Source organism: Dysidea avara, chromosome 4, assembly GCF_963678975.1.
Source record: "Dysidea avara chromosome 4, odDysAvar1.4, whole genome shotgun sequence".
Taxonomy (NCBI): domain Eukaryota; kingdom Metazoa; phylum Porifera; class Demospongiae; order Dictyoceratida; family Dysideidae; genus Dysidea; species Dysidea avara.
The window spans coordinates 30484185-30505027 of NC_089275.1; the positions used below are offsets into that span (position 1 = coordinate 30484185).

General features: G+C 38.0%; 2 protein-coding genes across 2 annotated transcripts; both read right to left on the minus strand.

Annotated features, from left to right (window-relative positions):
• Positions 1–7551: 7551 nt before the first annotated feature.
• Positions 7552–8058, minus strand: LOC136253745 (uncharacterized). The gene has a single exon (XM_066046403.1). The coding sequence runs from the start codon at positions 8056–8058 to the stop codon at positions 7552–7554; it is 507 nt and encodes a 168-aa protein (XP_065902475.1).
• A 274-nt stretch (positions 8059–8332) lies between these two features.
• Positions 8333–9124, minus strand: LOC136253746 (uncharacterized). The gene has a single exon (XM_066046404.1). The coding sequence runs from the start codon at positions 9122–9124 to the stop codon at positions 8333–8335; it is 792 nt and encodes a 263-aa protein (XP_065902476.1).
• Between the last annotated feature and the right edge of the window lie 11719 nt (positions 9125–20843).

Below are 20843 nucleotides of genomic sequence, written 5' to 3' on the forward strand. Positions count from 1 at the left end.
AGATATCAGCTACAAACAAATCACCCTGTAGAGAGATCAGCTAGAAACTAGACACAATGTAAGGAGTTCGGCTACAAGCAAATCACCTTGTAGAGAGTTCACCTACAAACAAATCAACCTGTAGAGCGATCAGCTAGAAGCAAATCAACCTGAAGAGAGGTCAGCTACAAAATATCACCTTGTAGAGAGATCAACTACAAACAAAACACTTTACAGAGAGTTCAGCTACAAACAAATCAACCTTTAGAGCGATCAGCAACAAACAAATCAACCTGTAGAGAGATCATCTAGAAACAAATCAACCTGCAGAGAGATCAGCTACAAACAAATTAGCTTGTAGAGAGATCAGTTACACACAAATCAACTTGTAGAGAGATAAGCTAGAAACAAATCACCTTGTAGAGAGTTTATCTAAAACAAATCAACCTGCAGAGAGATCAGCTGCAAACGAATCAACTTGTAGAGAGATCAGCTACAAACAAATCACCCTGTAGAGAGATCAGCTAGAAACTAGACACAATGTAAGGAGTTCAGCTACAAGAAAATTACCCTGTAGAGAGTTCAGCTAAAACAAATCAACCTGCAGAGAGATCAGCCACAAACAAACCTCACCTTATAGATAGTTCAGCTACAAACAAATTACCTTGTAGAGAGATCAGCTACAAATAAATCAACCTGCAGAGAGATCAGCTACACACAAATCATCTTGTAGAGACATCGGCTACAAACAAATCACCCTGTAGAGAGATCAGCTAGAAACTAGACACAATGTAAGGAGTTCAGCTACAAGCAAATCACCCTTTAGTGAGTTCAGCTACAAACAAATCAACCTGCAGTGAGATCACCTACAAAAAGCACCTTGTAGAGAGTTCAGCTACAAAGAAATCATTTTGTAAAGAGTTCAGCTGCAAACAAATCACCTGTACAGAATTCAACTACAAACAAATCACCTTGTAGAGAGATCAGCTAGAAGAAGTTACGTTGTAGACAGTTCAGCTACAAAAAATTCACCCTGTACAGAGATTAGTTAGAAGCAGTTTTCTTGCAGAGAGTTCAGCTACAAACAAATCACCCTGTAGAAAGATCAGCTAGATCAATTCACCTTGTAGAGATTTCAGCTACAAAGAAACCACCATGTAGAGAGTGCAGCTGCAAACAAATCACCCTGTAGAAAATTCAGCTACAAACAAATCACCGTGTAGAAAGATCAGCTAGAAGAAGTTACCTTGTAGAGAGTTCAGCTGCAAAGAAACCATTCTGTAAAGAGCTCAGCTGCAAACAAATCACCTGTACAAAATTCAGCTACAAACAAATCACCCTGTAGAGAGATCAGCTATAAGAAGTCACCTTGTAGATATTTCAACTAACCCTGTAGAGAGATCAGCTAAAAGAAGAGTTACCTTGTAGATAGTTGAACTGTAAACAATTCACCCTGTAAAGAGATCAGCTAGAAGAAGTCACCTTGTAGAGTGTTAAGTTACAAAGAAACTACCATGCAGAGAGTTCTGTAATAAATATATGTACGTATTATATATCTAATCAAAAACAGCCAAGCTGTAAAAAAAGGTGCAGCCCCCAGAAAGGCAATGGTGAAAAAAGATGTGAAATCCAAGGTGGCAGCCAAGAAATGGCTTTGATGGTAGGTTAATGGTTAAATTTTAATAACGACATTTCAGGTGAATTTGGTGCTAAGACCAAGTGGCACAAAATTCACCTGAATTGTCGTTATGAAAATTTAACCATTAACCTACCATCACAGCCATTTCTTGGCCGCCACCTTGGATTTCACATCTTTTTTCACCATGGCCTTTCTAAGGGCCACACCTTTTTTTACAGCTTGGCTGCTTTTTATTAGATATCACTTCTTTTTGTATTTGTATACTGCAAAGCCAGCCTATGCCTGACTTCAGGGCTTTTTAAACCCATGTGTTTTTTTTCTTTACCACAGGAAGAAGAAAAGAACTTAAAGAAGATATTTAACACTTCAATTATTTTTGATTTTATTAGTAATTATACAAAGTATATACATATATTTATTACATGCCCATTATTCTCCACAGGATATTTTTGCAGCTGATCTCTCTACTGGGTGACTTGAAATGTAGCTGAACTATATACAGGATGGTTTCTTTTTGTAGCTGAACTCTCTACAAGGTGACCTCTTCTAGCTGGTCTCTCTACAGGGTGATTTGTTTCTAGCTGAACTCTCTATAGGAGACTTGTTTGCAGCTAAACTCTCTACATGGTGGTTTCTTTGTACCTGAACTCTCTACATGATGGTTTCTTTGTAGCTGAACTCTCTATAAGGTGACTTTGTCTAGCTGAACTCTCTACAGGGTGATTTTTTTGTAGCTGAACTCTCTACAGAGTGATTTGTTTGTAGTTGAACTCTCTACATGATGGTTTCTTTGTAGCTGAACTCTCTACAAGGTGACTTATTCTAGCTGATCCCACTACAGGGGGATTTGTTTGTAGCCGATCTCTCTACAGGATAATTTGTTTGTAGCTGAACTCTCTATAAGGTGATTTGTTTTTAGTTGATCTCTCTGCAGGTTGATTTGTTTTAGCTGAACTCTCTACAGGGTGATTGCTTGTATATAGCTGAACTCCTAGCATTGTGTCTAGTTTCTAGCTACTCATTTTCTTAGTTCTACTTTAGTGTACATGGATTCTGAGATTCTATGGTTGCAGTTCACTTTATTGATGTGATGCTTCATGAATGCCAGGAAATTACTAGGATTTCTTTAGAATGATTTTTGTTTTGATTTAAAGTTGAAAAGTTATTACTATATAGTGGGTTTGACTTAAGAGGAGAGTAGCTACATACAACCTGGGAAGAGATAACAATATTGCTAATGCTGAACAGGGTATAATCATGTAAAATTTACTGTGGTTTATTTCAGCTTCTAGTATTGTATTGTCAAATGTTACTGTAACTTGAAGGCACAACTGACAACTAAGGAGCTACATTAGAAAACAATCAGTAGCTAGGAAATTGTGATTGCAATTTAATTTAAGCTGTAATATAAATTGTGTTCCGAATGACATGCCAATAACTAACTACTAAGAGCAAAATAGTCATTGGTGTTTAAAGCCTAACCAAATCCCAGTAGACTAAAAGCCATAGCTATGTAACACTATTAATTTTTTATTATATAACTACATGATACAGAGGCAATCACTAACCTAAAGTAGCCATGTCAATTAATAAAGAAGTGAACTTAAAAAGTGTTTTTCATACTATAAATTCCAAAGTACAGTGTATATGAATTTCACATGCACCAAAGGGATGACTCCTTGGCAACTTCTATAATACCTCGGTAAGTATGAAACAAGCTGCCACATGAGTCATTGTCTCCTTGGTATGAAATTCATACTCTATAGAATTTACAGTGCACTCGGTATAATTACATAGTGACCTTTAGTTCAGCTTTATATTTACAGACTACACTGATATAACAGTGGCAGCTATATGCACACATAAACATCATCTTGTTTTGTAATGTGTGTGTACTATGATTATAAGTAATGTTGAGAAGACATAAACACAACACCATTCACATCATCATTTCTCAGAAAATTGTGTAGGTTAACTACATACATTTAAGAGTTATCACCTAATTCATGTGCTATCAACCATGTAACTACATAGCTAAACTGTTCTCAGCATTCCAATCTGATACTTGATCATGACTGATGCATGAATACTTAGAACAGAATTGATGTAGTTAATAAGCCATTTCATATTCATTTACATTCCATTATACAGTACAACGATTAAAATAAAATTACAGTGATCATCTGTTAAGATTAAAATATACTTATTTGAAATGGCAATGGGCACACTACTGGCACTATAATTATTCTACATCACATTATTGCCTGTATAGTCTGCTCATGTATCTATATGTACTGTACCCAGTATATCCTGCCTAATAACATCGACTTGCTTAAAAGCTAATACTCAATGACATTAAAGTACAAAAGAAACATTAAAAATGTGTTAGTGTTTTTTTTTTGAAAATGGTAATGGTAAGTGAACAATGGTGCTTGGCTTGAAAAGTCATAGGCAGTGGAAAAGTAAGTCATACAGTATGTTTCCTATAATTATGTGCAGAACTTTATTGCCCTGTATACACTCTCTCAGTATAACTACTTAACTTTAGTGACAAAAGTCAAGTGACATGAAACTATATGCTGAGGTGCTTGGTAGCCATAATATATAAAGTGGTTATGGGATTATGGGTGCTGCTAGTGATAGTAACATTCCTTTAAGTAATGTATTTCAAGTGAGCTTATAACCTACCATTATACCTGTACTCCTGCTCTATATCCTACCTATACTACAGTATGTAAATAGCTACACAAAATTAACATGGGAGAGTTATTATTAACTCTTGGTGACACAAAAAAGGAAGGTGCACAATGAGAGATACACTGTTAAAATGAAGAGTAACGACAACTCTCAAGGAGTTCCCAGTGTAGGGACGATTTAACACCCCTGGAGAGTAACCGTTACTCTAAAGGAGTAACTGGGGAGTAACACATGCTCTGAAGGTGGTGTCGCTTACTCTTCAGAGTAATGGTTATTCTCTTCAGAGTGTTGGTTACTCTCCATGGGGTGTTAAATCCTCCCTACACTGGGAACTCTCAGAGTGGTGGTTACTCTTTATTTTTAACAGTGTAAAGATGTCATAAAAGCTTCACAACCAAAACAGGGGGGTAGGGGGCGTGGAGTAAAATGATTCTGAAAAAACAGTGTACATAAAAGGTTGGCTAAATGGAAAGAAAACAGAACAACTTGTACCTATATTATTATTATTACTACGCCCGTGGCAAATACAACCAAGTACAATCGCCAACGGGACAACCTACTAATGGGGCATGTACAAACAGTGCATGGCCAACACAGTGTGTGCAGATCGTGTAGAAAAGATACACAGGAAATGATACATATGCATGCGTACACAGTCGAGAGAGTTTAACTGGCACCAGAAACCACAAAACTGACACAAAAACCAAGTTAAGTTAGCTATATTGAAAGTTTATTATTATTGTAGGTGTGACGTGTCTCTGAAAATGACTCAGCAGTGAAGTGAGGCTATACAGAACAAGGGACATGGTGATGGCACAATTAGCTAATGATCCCAATCAAGCCAATATGGCACAACAGACTCTATTGTAACTAGAGCCTCTAGAGGCCACTGGTGGTGTGCCAGTATATCAGCGGTGTGGCATTGGCACTAGTTGGCACAGTGATCAGTCCATAGGCGGCGAAAAGGGAAGGGGCTAGGGGGCTGAAGCCCCCCTCGGTCTGGGGCTTAGCCCCCCCCTCAGAATGATATCACACCGAAATTATCCTTCTTGGAGTGGGGCTGAAAACCGTGATAAAGATCGAGATACTCTAATAGAGCAGTCGCTCTAATAAAGCAGTGAGTGTGTAGCGAGCTATGTAAGGATTTTTATATAGTTTATCAGCTATAAATGCGTAGCTGGTGAGGTGGAAAGCTATTGTCAGTTGGTTGTGACCTTTTTTTATGGTCTCACCTTACCAAACCAGAGATTAGTCTGGGTCAGCTCATCCCTCCCCCCCCCCTCATATCACCTACTTCCTCCGCCCCTGCATCAGTCTATAATATTATGTATGCACAACATACAGGAGATATTGTTTTATACACAGCAATGCATCTTCTTGTTTATTTCTGACTCCGGCACAGTAGAGTAGCTAGTAGTTAAGCCAGGTGGAAAATAATTCCAGCCGCTAGCAAGCCAGATGAAGGATGAAGATGTATAATACAACTACAAGTATTACATTACTCATTACCTTGTTGTTCACGAGTGAATCAGCTGGTTGTTTACGAGCGAATCAGCTGGTTATTCGCTGGAGCGCATATCCTGCATACAAAATACACAGTTACAAACATTTAAACTTACTTGTAATCTTGTTGTTTACGTGTAAATTTGCCTCTGGCTCTGCTATCACTCCGCGGATGTTTAATAATCTTCTCCTTCGCGCAATCTGTAATTAAGCAAGGGCGTGGTGCTGGGCGTTATATAGAATTACACGTACGGTCAAGTCATCAGCACGAACAGGTGTACTTATTATACGGTTGTGCCTTCATTCACAGGCGAATCTATTATTATTATTATTATTATTATTGGGGGTACAGGTAAGGAGGCAAAGCCTGTAAAAACCTGATCTAAACAATCAAACTACTACAAAAATAACTATACAATATCATACTGGTAATCATAATAAAATCTATCTAGGTGTGTCTTAAACAAATTGGTTGAATGAACATTAACTGAGTCATATGGGAGTCCATTCCAATCATTTATAATTCTTACTGAATAAAAGTGACGGCGTGGCAAGCAGGTAGCGTGTGGTTTGTAGATCTTTAAATCATGACCTCTTGTTATAGAAGATGATCGAAGGGTAAATAAAGATGAGCTATCCATGTCCAGCATGTTATGAAATAGTCCGTATGTGTAAATTAAGTCCCCTCTACGACGTCGATATCTGAGAGATGGTAAGTTTAGGTGGTTTAATCTGTCAACATATTGCAAGTCTTTAATTTCGCTCACTAACTTGGTAGCTCTTCTTTGAATTTTTTCAACTGACTGCTGATCAAGTATGAACTGTGGACCCCATATAATATTTCCATATTCTAATATGGGACGAACAAAAGATTTGTACAGTTGGAGTAACACGTTGGTGTTCAAGTACTCAAACGATTTATTAATCACAGCTAGTATACGATTAGCTCTTGTAGTTACTATAGCAGTATGGTTATGAAACTTCAGAGAAGAGTCAACGATGATTCCCAAATCTTTGACTGACTCAGTAGATGTTATAACATTACCGTCAATACAATAATTTATTGTTTTTGACGATCAGCTCAAATTCCACCATCACACCACTCAAGCTACTACCAAATCTAACCGAGTACTTGGTTTGATTAAGAAATCATTTGAATACCTTGACTCTACCATGCTAACTTGTTTGTTCAATACATTAGTTCGACCTATCTTGGAATACAATAATCCTATTTGGGGGCCTCATTACATCCTAGACAACAGAAAGGTAGAGAAGATACAACGAAGGGCTACTCGTCTCATCCCACAACTTCAAGACAAATCTTACTCAGAGAGGTTGACACAACTAGATTTGCCATCTTTTCATTATAGACGATTGAGAGGTGATCTAATATTTCTTTTCAAAATTCTTAACAATTATTTCACTACCGATTTTACTGATATATATATACGTACTCAAGATCTATTACCAGGGGGCATCAATTCAAATTGCTTAAGGAACGCTCAAGACTATTGTGTAGATCTAATTACTTTATCAATAGAATCACCAACAATTGGAATAGTTTGCCTAATTATGTTGTAAATAGTTCTTCGATTAACACTTTTAAATCATTATTAGATAGTCATTTAATTGATTCAAGATTTATTTTTGTATAAGTCATTTAATTGATTCAAGAGTTATTTTTGTATAATTACTGCATTGATCGGGTATGCAGGCTGTGCCTTTACCCGTATTTAATCATAATCATAATAATCATAATTTCCATAGGAGTGGGTGAGACCTAAATGCAAAACATAACACTTGCTAATATTAAAATTAAGCAACCAGGTTCTCGACCATTCAAACAATATATCAATATCCCGTTGAAGTTGTAAGTAATCGGCTTCACATCTAATTGATCGAAAGATCTTGGCATCATCAGCAAATAGTAAGATTGGGCTGTCCACAGATAACGGAATATCATTAACATATAACAGAAAGAGTAGGGGGCCAAGGACTGAACCTTGGGGAACCCCGCTAGAGACTGTGGACCAACTAGAGTGATCACCATTAAGCACAATTCGTTGCCTTCTACCAGAAAGAAAATTCTGTACCCATCTTAGTAGAGACCCGCCCATGCCATATGCCTTCAATTTCATCAGTAGTCGATTATGAGGGACAGAATCAAACGCCTTTCGGAAATCTAAATATATAATGTCAACAGGATAGCCATCATTAAGTGATTGGGTCCAGTAGTCCATTGCTGTAAGAAGCTGTGTTGTGCACGACCTGCCAGCAATGAAACCATGTTGGCTTGGAGAAAATAAACTGTTAGTGAGCATGTGGTGTGTGACATGATCTTTAATGATTGACTCCAAAATTCAGACTATAGGTGATGTTAAACTTATTGGACGGTAGTTATCAGCAGCAGAACGATTTCCCTTCTTGTGAATTGGTGTGACATGGGCGTGTTTCCAACTACTAGGGAGACAGCTACTACTAAGTGACTTTTTAAACAGTATACACAATGGAACACTAAGTTGTAAAGCAGTTTCCTTTAATGAGTAGAGGCCAACCGTCAGGTCCTGATGATTTGTTTACATTGATTTTCTCTAACCTGTCAAGTACAATGGATGGTGTTATATCGACATCATTAAGTGTTGGTACTGTGTGATCAAAATGAAATGAAGGTACTGAGGATATATCCTCTCTAGTATATACACTGGCAAAATGATTGTTGAAAACATTAGCCATCTCAGTGTTGGAGTGTGTCATGGAGCCATCAGCATGTTGTAGACAATTGATACTAGACTTTGATTTTAATCTGGAGTTTGCATATTTCCAAAATACTTTCTGGTTAGTTTTAATATTGGAGGCGATTTTCTCTTCATATGACTTGCGAAGAGACCTTGTCAAACTACGCAGCTCATTTCTGGCTTTGCTATATAGTGAATAGTCTGTCTTTGTGCCAGATAGCTTATAGTGTTTCCAAAGCTTACATTTTTTCTTCTTCATACGAAATGCTTCACGTTTCATATAAATGTTTTTCTTCTTCATTTTAAGTGCATGGCAGGGTATACATTCCTTAAGAACTGACTCATAACGAGAGGCAAATACATCCCAGGCTTGATGAATGTCTAAGGAACTTAATGTATCATCCCAGTCAATAGCCTCCAGCAAAGTCCACATCCTGTCAAAATCAGCTTGATGAAGGTTGTACCTTGGCTTGTTATCATGGACGTACGTACCATAACATGTTAAAACAAATTTGAGACAAACATGATCACTCAAACCGAGACCAGGGAGATGTTGTATATCAGATATCATTCCTTCTTCATTTCTATCACCACTTAGTTCATGTCTCTAGGCCTTGTAGTTTTCTCAAACATTATTTATTTATTTATTTATTTATTCATTCATTATTATTTATTACGTATTTTTAACCGCATTTCGTGTTATTCTTAGTACTTGGTTGTATAATTAGTACTTTACAGTGACCAGCACATATTCGAAGATTTGAACCCTCATGTTGCACACAGCATTGGGATTAGGAAGTGCATGACTTGACCATTAAGCCAAAGGCGAGTTATATAGTGCCAGCAGTCACGTGCATTAAAAAAAACTTAGACAAAAACCTAAGAAAACGAAAAAAAAGTTGTCTCAGCAGGGACTCGAACCCGGGAATCCGTATATACTCATAAGCAATGCTCATAACCATTATACCACTGGTGCTGCAGCTACTCACCTCTTTTAGTTTCTACCTTATAAACATCCGACTGAAGTGACTTCTATTATAACAATAGTGAAGAAGAAAGCAAAACTGAACCCTAGCCTACCCTAACGCTAAGGAACTACTTTTCGCATCCCCTAAAGTTGAATGCTCGGGGCAACCTACTAGACACATCCCCTAAAGTCGAATGCTCGGAGCATATTGAACGCGTACCAACTCTAGCTCGCCTAGAGACAACTGGTTTGTTTGATAGTCCAGCAAATGATGGACTTGTGCCGGTAAAATAGCCGTTCACGTTCGTAACCGGTGCCGGTACTATATCCAGTTTGTAAGCGAAATGTACATACTCGCATACATTCAACTATTAGGCCAATGAAACTTGATTAGCAGTTTCGCGTCATCGCCCGCATGCTTTTGATACACCCGCATGGAATTTCATTATTGGTATTTCAGATTGAAATACTCTAATAGAGCAGACACTTTTACTCTAACAGAGCAATCAGCTATACTCCAATGGAAAAACCACTTGTTATATGGATTAGTAACGTAGTTTAGCTATTTAATGCAAGAGTAATCAATGTAGATCTCACTGCTTTTTGGCAGAAATCTTCATGTTTGGGATGTGTGTTGTGCTTTTGGAAAATAATGAATAATGAATAATAACCGCCCTCCCGCATCAAATTTTCAAAAATATGAGCGAGAAACTGGTAATCAAGTTTCATTGGCCTAAAAAGTGTTTATAAACCCATAGGCAAGTTGAATAGCATAGCTAGGTGTTTATTTACGGTCATGCATGTGGTTTATAGAAAGAATTTCACTGAACTTTCGTGTTGAGGAATGCTGACAGACAGACAGCATTTCAGCTTTATATATGTGACCATCTCAGCAAAAACCCGACTTGTTCGCACAATAAAAAAAAAAAAATTTTTAAATTGTTTTTTGCCCAAGGAATGGACCACCAAAGTTTCAGCTGTCTGTGGTGTGTAGTTTTGTAATTATAGAGGTAGACAGTAGAAAGAGCAAGATAATCGATTTGTACAGCGACTATAATGAAAATAAACTACAGGCACTTACATTCGCAGCCATAACTTCCGTTTGGATTAGTCTACAACTTTGCAATTTGGCTTAGAACGTTCACCATGGATCAGCACATCAGCCAAGGTATAGTATTAGCCCTGTAGATACTTTCGTATGTAGATATGAAGGCGGTTTGGTAGAACAAATGATGACGATCTTGTTTACGTTTACCGTATCGTAAACAAACGCACGTGACACGCATACTATTAGAGCTAGAGAAACAAAACAAAGATTTTCGAACTCTCCATGAACAGGCGAATAAGATGGTATATAGTTTTAATTGATCTGAGTCTTCATTCTTCAAGTACTGGCCCCATAAAAAAACTTGCGTAGTTTTTTTTTTGTGGCATGCGTAATATTTTATGAATTATTTTATTATTTCGAAGGCCTCTATTTGGTGATTGTTAGTTTCTCATCCAGCCTTTTTAATTATTATGATGCGGGCGGGAGGGTATTACCATTATGCCATTATTTTATAATATTAACACACTGATGATTGCATATTATATCGAACTATCAATAGTCAGCAATATCAATTATTATTACAATCCAAAATCCTTCCGGCATTCATTATACCATTATGTGTGTTTTAATTGATGTTTTTGTATTGTTGTGCAGTTTTGTAATTATTTGTTTGTTGTATATTTTTGTAGTTGTAGTGTTCTTTTTTGTGGCTGACACCTTGTACAGGCTTTGCCTTTTGTGTATGCCTTCCATTGTGGTAAATTTGATAATAATAATAATAATAATAATAATAATAACATGACCTCAACCTTATATTAAAGTGGACTGAAACTTGGTTAATGGAATTAAACACTTCCAAGTGTGTGGTACTTACCTGTAGTAGACTAACATCCTCCTCTACTTTCAACTATACTATCAGAAATTACTTTTTGCAGGGTGGGGACTATTCTACGGAACGGAACGGAACGGAACGGAACGGAATGATGGACTAAACCACGGAACGGAACGCTTTCTCAAACTGAAGCTTGCAACTTACCATTGCTGAAACTTCCCTTATAAGTTAGCAGTGGAATCTCCAGTGGGTGGTTAAACATAAGATAAAAAGAATTAACGGATCGATTGTGGGTTTTTGTTGGTTGTCATTAGTAACGAAGTATTATTGTGGGATGAGCTGTATCAGTGATGTTCATCCATACGGAAGGGAACTTTATGTGAGCTGTTTTTCTTATTTAGACTTTACAAAACAGTCTGGGCCGGTCTTTAAGTCATAAGTCAGTGTATAAATAAAGCAAGCAGGAAGATACTGGTAACAGGAAAGAGCCAGCTGAATTAAAACTTGAAGAATTTTGTGCAGTGTGTGAGGAGCAAATATTTTGGCAGACCGCAAGGAGGGTATATTCTGGCAAACATCACTGAAATGTATGCATGGAGTTATTTATATATTAACAGCTGGTGCAGTGGACTAATGCCGTATTCAATAGTGAGCTGATTTTATCTGTTGCACAATTCAAGGATGTGTCTGACTGCTAGCCTTGAATCAGGCTAAATGTCAAACTCCAAGATCAGCCAAATCTCTATTATAAGCCGCATGTGAAACCATGCCCGTAGCCACCAAGCAAACGTGATTTGGACCAGGATGTGTGTGTAATTTCAATGTATCTAGTCAGACCTGAAATGGAACACTCACATTAATTACATACCACCTAAGAATCCTAGGATTTCTTAAGTGTAACATTTCACATGCTTCACTTCAAACAAAACAGGTTAAATTTGTTCGTCTATTTTCAAGTGATTCCCAGTCCAGCTGGTCCATGAAATTACAATGGGATCACATGTATTTGTTACAGTGCGGGCTGTCCTGTGTTGGATCTACTCTAGAGTTGAGATTTCAAGGTAGACTCATTGCCAATTTACTGACACTAGTACTGTTGTAACAGGTTTAAGTGGAGGACAAATGAAATAGTAATGCTAGATTATTTATGTATACAAATTTTTCATAATGAAATTGATATCCCATTTTGATTTGTACTTCCACTTTGCAACATATTCAAGAGCAAGAAGCTACCACACTTAATCTCCAACCACTGTCATTAATTAACCAAGATCTCACTAGTCTGTAATTCACCTTACTGTAGTGTATGCTTTCTTCATTTCCTTTGAAGTTGTACCAAGAGTTCATAATAAGGTGGGGAGTGTCTAACTTGAATGCATTCACCAAACACCCTGCTTAAAGTAACACCTCGGCCTTATTTCAGAACAAAGGCTTTACCTTCTTCAGCAACTCTAATCAACAGTTTTCTATCCCCCAGTAAAGGTGTTGATTTGATGAAAGGTGAACTTTACACAGGGTTTTTGTACAGGCCATACTGAGAGTTAGACACTCTCCCCCATACAAATCAGTATTACGAACTCTTGGTTGTACAGTATAGGTAAACAAAGATAAGTTTCTCTCCCATCTTATTCTAGGATTTCTATTGACAAGGAAAATTCAATTATTTGTATACAGGCTCAAAATTGAGAAAATATAAAGAAAGTGAATTAATATTATACAGTCAGTTTGCTTTTGGATATTTAATGTCTCCAACCACAACAAAAATTCGATGAATCCATGCATCTCATCACTGGTCGTCTGAACATTCTGAAAGTGATACCTCACTCAATCAACCATATATTCTGTTTATTAGACTGAATAAAGTCATGATTACCTAAACAATCACTTAATTAATGTTTTATAATTATCCTATTCCATTTTCCTGGAGGTTCCACTGATAAAATGCAATTTCAGCAATGATAGCAGCTAGCCAAGCTGCAAGTTGATTCAGAAAGCACTCCATTCTGTAAAATAGACCCCATCCAGAATTCAACTCAGTACTCAGGCTGAGATATCTGACAATAGTCCACTACTCTGTTAATGAATCATTGATGTTCACACAATATAGCCTCCTTGAGGTATCTGAATGTTTGCTCCTCACACACTGCACAAAATTCCTTTAGATTCTACTTAGACTGAGTTGATTCAGCTTGTCACCATACTTGTTTCCTTTGTAGTGTAGCTATACACATACTGATTAATTTATGCCGATTAGAAAGGCTGGGCCTCAGACTACATTCTAAAGTCAAGTAAGTAAAAATAACTCACATACTAGTAAAAAAAAGTCATGCATTAAGTTCCCTACTTGATATATCCGAAGATGAAATCACTGAGTCAGCCATTCCCACAATTAGTACTTCGTTACTAATGACAACCAACAAGAACCCACAATCGATCCTTAAATTCGTTTTATCTTTCTTGGGGTACGTTTGATTACCTGCTGGAAGTGCCACTGATAACTTGTACAGCAATGGTAAGCTGCAAGCTTCAATCTGAGAAAGCATTCCGTTCCGCAGTTTAGTCCATCATTCCGTTCCGTTCCGTTCCGTTCCGTTCCGTAGAATAGTCCCCACCTTTTTGCAGCGAGTTACCCAACACCCTTATTTAGGAATTCTCTTAGACTCAAAAATGTCATTTACACCTCATATCAATCAAGTTATCTCTAAAGCAACAAGGATGCTAAATTTTGTTAAACGTAACCTTTATAGATGTTCTGCAGAAACTAAATGTTTAGCCTGCACCAGTATAGTGAGACCACTGTTGGAGTATGGATCGGCAGTATGGGACCCCTACTTGCAGAAGGAGATACAAAGTATAGAAATGGTACAACGACGTGCTGCTCGTTGGGTCAAGTCAGACTACCGATATAACAGTAGTGTTACATCTATGTTAGCAGATCTACAATGGCCATCACTTCAACACCGACGATATGTGACTAGATTAAAAGTATTCTACAACATTGTTTACTCCTCATCAGTCTTAACAGTCCCAAATTATTTCACTAACACCACACATCCCACCCGCCACCACTACCCCTTCCATTTTGAGATTCCGTTTGCTAGAACAGATCATTATAAATTCAGCTATTACCCCAAATCTATCCGCGATTGGAACAATTTACCAACTGACACAATAGAATCCCAATCTCTACAAGTATTTTTAGATAAATTATAATTGACTCTTATCTATGTGATTCGTAATGTTTTTTCCTTACCTGAACATATCAGTTTGTAACTGTGTTTTCAGTTATCATAATCATAATCATAATGTACAGACCTTGTCCAAATTGTCTTTCTTTCTTACTACAAGCATTTCCTTCAGCAGCTGATTCTACTTTTCGTGATCGCCAACTGTTTTTCGACAGTCAACTGAAAGCCTGCTTTGATGAAGTCGATAGAACACGATTGCAGCTGGCACTGCAGCAATTTGCTAAGGAAAACAACAGTTCTCCTGGCGATATATAGCGTATTGTAGCGTTCATCAACAAATAATTGTAACAGTTTGGTATCACGTGTTCTTCTAAGCATGCACAGAGTAAATAATGGCTACCATGCGGTAGCTTAAGAAGGATTCGGGCGGTGGATGAGAAACTAATAATCACCAAATAGGGGCCTAATACACATGTTTGTGCGAACAAGTCGGGTTTTTGCTGAGACGGTCACATATAATGATAGCTATGAATTCTGATGGACTGCTATTACAGTGGCAATTAGTTTTACCACTCACTGAGTGTGGCGCTTGGCCAGTATCCGGGTGGCCTGCAGATCGAAGTCACGCTGAGGTAGGCTTTTTTTCAGCATTTGTCCCACTATACTAAATTCAACGATTTTCGCTTAGGTTCCCTGGGCTAGTGGTGAAGCACCTCGTACAGGCTCTGCCTTCTGTGCAAACCCTCCAGCGCCCAACTGGTAGACTTGATAATAATTCTCTTGATTGCCCACCATAAAAGGTATTGAAAGCAAATGGTTGTCAGAACTCTAAATTACACTTGGAAAACAACTGAACAGAGTTGTATACGTGATGGGAGCCAGGTAAATGCAAGACATCTGGTATACATGCAAGATGATTAATTTGCGTATAAGGTTCTATAGTCCAGAAGACCACGTGAATCAGTCGCGGTTGTCACTGTAATCAGAATGAGTCGATGTAATCATAATGTAGCTAGTACACACACCATGAATATTGTACAGTTGTACCAATGGCTAGGGCATGTATAAACAGTGTCCAAGCCATTACCAGTAAGGTGTGCTAGTGGGAAATCCTAATGGTGCATATAATATAGCTATAGCAAGGAAGCTTAATTAGTATCTGAAAATCACAACACTAAAACTACTATTTCAAGTATTTGACATAAGCTAAAAAACAAGTGAGCCAATGCAGGTTCTAGTAGATTTGTTTACGTTGTAGGTGTGCAGATAATCTCAGTCAAGAAGTGAGGCTAGGGTAGCTACCCTGAGTCTAGCTATAAACTACAAGACGGTGAAGGCGGGAATGATCATCAGGTCAAACCTAATCAAACCAATGCCAAGTCAATATGGCACAATAATAATAGTAACAGACCATGTTGCAACCAGACGCACTGTCTGGCTACCGGTCGTCCAATCGACTACAGTAATTAATGATCCGTTACACGATCCGCATATTAATGCGAAACGAGATGAGAAACGCTTTTTATTTTGCAATACCAACAAAAAGAAACTGCGTGTGTGTGAAAACTGCTACCGAGGTAGGCACAGCGGCGCTTGGTAAGTATAGTTGTTAATAACATGTACGTCCACCTGTCAGTAGCTAGCTAGCTACTGTATTCTGCGCGGGGGGTGCTTATAATCTCTAATCGATAAGCTCCTTCGCTGAAATAGCGGTCTGGCCACGCGAGACTACTACTGTATAGCCAGAGTTCCCTCTTGCCACCTCTAATACTCAGGATTCGCGAGACTATTACTGTATAATCCTGAGCTCCCTCTTGCCACCTCTAATACTCAGGATTCGGCTCGCTTGGATGTTGCTGTAAACGGCTTCTGGGGTGGTCGTTCGGAGAGATGTTTCATTGATGTCTGTGTTTTTAACCCTTTTGCTCCTTCTAATAGTTCCTCCTCTCTGTCGTCCACCTTTAGGAAGCATGAAAAGATTAAGCATCGTGCTTATGGTCAGCGGGTTCGAGAAGTGGAGCATGCCACCCTCACTCCAATTGTTTTGGCTGCCACCGGCGGTTTAGCCCATGAGGCTACGGTTTTTTATAAGCGACTTGCTTCTCTTCTGGCCAAAAAGTGGGGAGATGATTATTCTGTGGTTCTGGGTTGGCTGCGTTGTTGCCTGAACGTTTCGTTGTTGCGCTCGGCAATTCAGTGTATTCGTGGGGCACGGTCTTCCATTGGTGTTTACACCAGGACTCCACAGTCAGTGGACTTAGTGACTGTGGAATCCCATTTGTCTGCTTAATTTTGTTCAGTTGGCCAGCACTTGCAATCTGTGCTTGGGGTAGGGTAGTCCATCAAGCCCGGGTTAAAAAAAAAAAAATTAAAAAAATAAAAAACTGTATAGCCATGCATGCCGTCACTGGTTATCTACTGTAAAGCAGATAAAACAATCCAGTCCTGTGCCGCGTTGTGGCTATATGTAATCTAATCAAAAACAGCCAAGCTGTAAAGGTGGCGGCCAAGAAATGGCTGTGATGATAGGTTAGCTAGCTAACCGAAAAAAAATAATAACAACAATTCAGGTGAATTTGTGTTGAGGCTCACATTATTTTTCAACCTAGCTTTTTTAGGCTGCACTCTTTTTTTACAGCTTGGCTGTGTTTGATTAGATATCAGCTCTTTTTGTAATTTCATACCTAAAGCCAGCTTTAGGTATTTCTTTTAACTTGTCTTTTCTTTACCACAGATGAGAAAATTATTATGAAGAAGAAGATTTTAATGATGTCTTTAGCTACATGTACTTTACGCAATAATTTTTAGTTGTGTTGATTAATCATAAAAATAAGTCACACAGGTTAAACTGTTCGCAGTTGAATACTCTACTGGAAAATGTGTACGTATGTAGTTGTATAGGGAGCCTCATAATGTAACTGTACTCGTTGACTACATGATGAATGGTTTGTAGTTGAACTTACCACATGGTGGCTTATTTCTAGCTGAAACACTCTACAAAATGTAGCTGAATTCTATCCTATTTCCAGCTTATCTCTCTACAGGGTGACTTGTTTCTGGCTGATCTCTCTACAGGGTGAATTGTTTCTAGCTGATCTTTCTACAAGGTGACTTGTTTCCATCTGAACTCTCTACAGGGTGACTTGTTTCTAGCTACACTCTGCAGGGTGACTTGAACTGTAGTTGAACACCCTCCTGGGTGACTTGATCCAGCTGATTTCTCTACAGCGTGATTTGTTTCTGGCTGATTTCTCTACAGGGTGATTTGTTTCTATATAACTGATCTCTCTACAGAGCTCCTTGTTTTTACTGAGCTCTCTATAGGTTGACTTGAAAATAGTTGAACTCTTTGTAGGTAACAGGGTAACTTGCCTAACTGATCTCTCTACAGGGGATTTGTTTCTAACTGAATACTGTGCAGGGTCTAGCTGATCTTTCTACTGAAAGATTTGTTCATAGCTGGATTCTCCATGGGATTAGTTGGGCTCTTACAGGATGACTTGATCACGTTGATCTCTCTACAGGGTGCCTTGTTTCCAGCTAATTTCTCTATAGAGTGATTTTTTGTTGCTGATCTCTCTACAGCATGATTTTTTTCTAGCTGATCTAACTTGTTTCTAGCTGAATTCCGAGTGAAGAGCCTATGAAAATGTGATGGTACTGTAAACCAAGAAATTTTGTGTAGTTTTCAAGGACACTGCCTATAAAAATTCATGGAGACCGCCTATGAAAATTTGACAATTCATGGACACTGCCTATGAAAATTTAACAATTCATGGCCACAGCAACCATGAAATTTTCTTGTGCCATGAAATAATTTGTCAGTGTTATAAAATTACCATGAAATCTCAACTTCATGAGTATTTCATGGCATCGATATTACAATGAAATATCAATGAAATGACTTTCATGGTACTTAGTGGAGATTATTACTGTTCATGGATAGTCCATAAGTGTTTCATGGCACTGTTCTCTGGTAGTGCTACACGGTGTGGACTTCATTCTATCTGATCTCTCTACAGGATGACTTGTTTCTAACTAATCTTTCAACAGAGTGATTTGTTTCAAGCTGATCTTTCTGTAGGGGGATTTTTTCTAGCTAATCTCTCTACAGGGTGACTTGATTGTTTCTAACCGATCCTTCTTTGGGGTGTTTGTTTCAAGCTGATCTTTCTACAAGGTGATTGAAATGTAGCTAATCTCACTACAGCGTGACTTGTTTCTAGCTGATCTTTCTACAGGCATTTTTTCCTAGCTGATTTCTCTATAGGGTGACTTGCACTGACTTCTTACTGGCTTAACTCTCTACAGTGTGACTTGTTTCTACCAGATCTCTCTACTGGGTGGTTGGTTTTGAGCTGATCTCTCTACAGGGTGACTTCAAAATTAATGTACCTTTGCAGGATAACTTGCTTCTAGCTGATCTCTCTACTGAAAGAGTTTGTTTGGAGCTTAACTCTCTACAGCGTTGCTTATTTCTAACTGAATCTCTCTACGAAATGTAGCTGAATTCTCTCTGGGTGGTTTGTTTTTGTTTTTCTGATCTCCCTACAGGGTAACTTATTTCTAGCTGATCTCTCTACAAAATGATTTGTTTCTAGCTGATATCTACAGGGTGACTTGTTTCCAACTAAACTGTCTACAGGATAACTTATTTCTAGCTGATCTCTCTACAAAATGATTTGCTTCTAGTTGATCTCTACAGGGTGAATTGTTGGTAGCTGATTTCTCTACAGGGTGACTTGTTTCTACCAGATCTCTCTACTGGGTGATTTGTTTTGAGCTGACTTCTCTACAGGATGATTCGAAATGTAGCTTGTGTCTTTACAAGGTTACTTTTTTTGAGTGATCTCTCAACAGGGTGAAATGTAGCTTATCTCTTCACAAGATTGTTTGATCTCTCTACAGGGTGACTTCAAATGGATTTGAACTCTTTGCAGGATAACTTGCTTCTAGCTGATCTTTCTACTGAAAGAGTTTGTTTGTTGCTGGACTCTCCACAGGATTACTTCTTTCTAGCTGAAACACTCTATATACAAAATGTAGCTGAACTCTGTATAGGGTGATTTGTTTCTAGCTCATCTCTCTATGGGTGGCTTGTTTCCAGCTGAACTCTCTACAGGGTGACTTGTTTCTAGCTGATCTCTCTACAGGGTGATATGATTCTAGCTGATCTCTACACAGTGAATTGTTTCTAACTGATCTCTAGTGAGCTCTTTACAGGGTGACTTGAAATGTAGCTGAACTCTCTGCAGAGTGATTTGTTTGCTGAACTGTCTTCAGGGTGACTTGTTTGTAGTTGAACTCTCTAGAGGGTGACTTGTTTGTAACTAAACTCACTACAGGACTATTTGTTTTTATTTATTTATTATTTATTTATTAATGCTTTATAGTACACACATACAAGCATGAGCTTAGGTACACACACAGATACAAGAATTGACAATACACATGGTGTACTAAAGGTCTGTAGGCTTGTTCCTACAGCCAAAAGTAGTAATTATAAAATAATAATAAAAGAACACATGATAAATTGTCTAAAACAGTGTGTACTTAATCGAGAAATGATCAGTAACACACCGACTACAGGGACGTCAATTAATGGAAGCGCATTCCATAAGCGACAGATCCTTACAAAGTAAAAGTGTCGTTGCTTGTTAGTGGTGGAGGGATTGTGATGTAATTTGAAGCCTCCTGATCTGGCACTGGTAGAGAAGGAAATGAAATGGTGAATGTTGAAACTACTGGTTGGATTTTTGATAGATTTGATGAAAAACATGATGTCTGAAAGTTCAAAGGTGTACATTAATGGGAGAAGCTCTAGTTTGAGAATTCTAGTTTTATAGTCAGAAATGTAATCGTTCAAAATATACTTTGTGGCTTGTCTCTGAAGATGTTCTAGGTTACTGATGTCTTTCACTAAATATGGACGCCAGATAGGGGACCAGTACATGAGCTGAGATCTGATTAGAGATACGTATAGCTTAACTTTAGTCAGTGGTGGTATAGATGAACTGAAGGTTCTTCGTACAAGACCCAATGTCTTATAAGCTTTACTTAAAATAATTTCATGATGAGTTTTCCATTCAAGATTATCACTTAATGTAACTCCGAGATCTTTATGTGATTGTTTAGTAATGATTATGTTACCACTAATAGTATATGATGTAGGAGACTTCCGGTTAAAAGATAAATGGCAGCTTTTAGATGAGTTAAAGTGTAAATTTGAGGATGTACTCCAGCTAAAGAGGTTGT

What these genes read in the sequence shown, in the direction of transcription:
- LOC136253745 (XM_066046403.1), bottom strand. Translation starts at nt 8,058, where the DNA reads ATGGACTACTGGACCCAATCACTTAATGATGGCTATCCTGTTGACATT.
- LOC136253746 (XM_066046404.1), bottom strand. Translation starts at nt 9,124, where the DNA reads ATGATATCTGATATACAACATCTCCCTGGTCTCGGTTTGAGTGATCAT.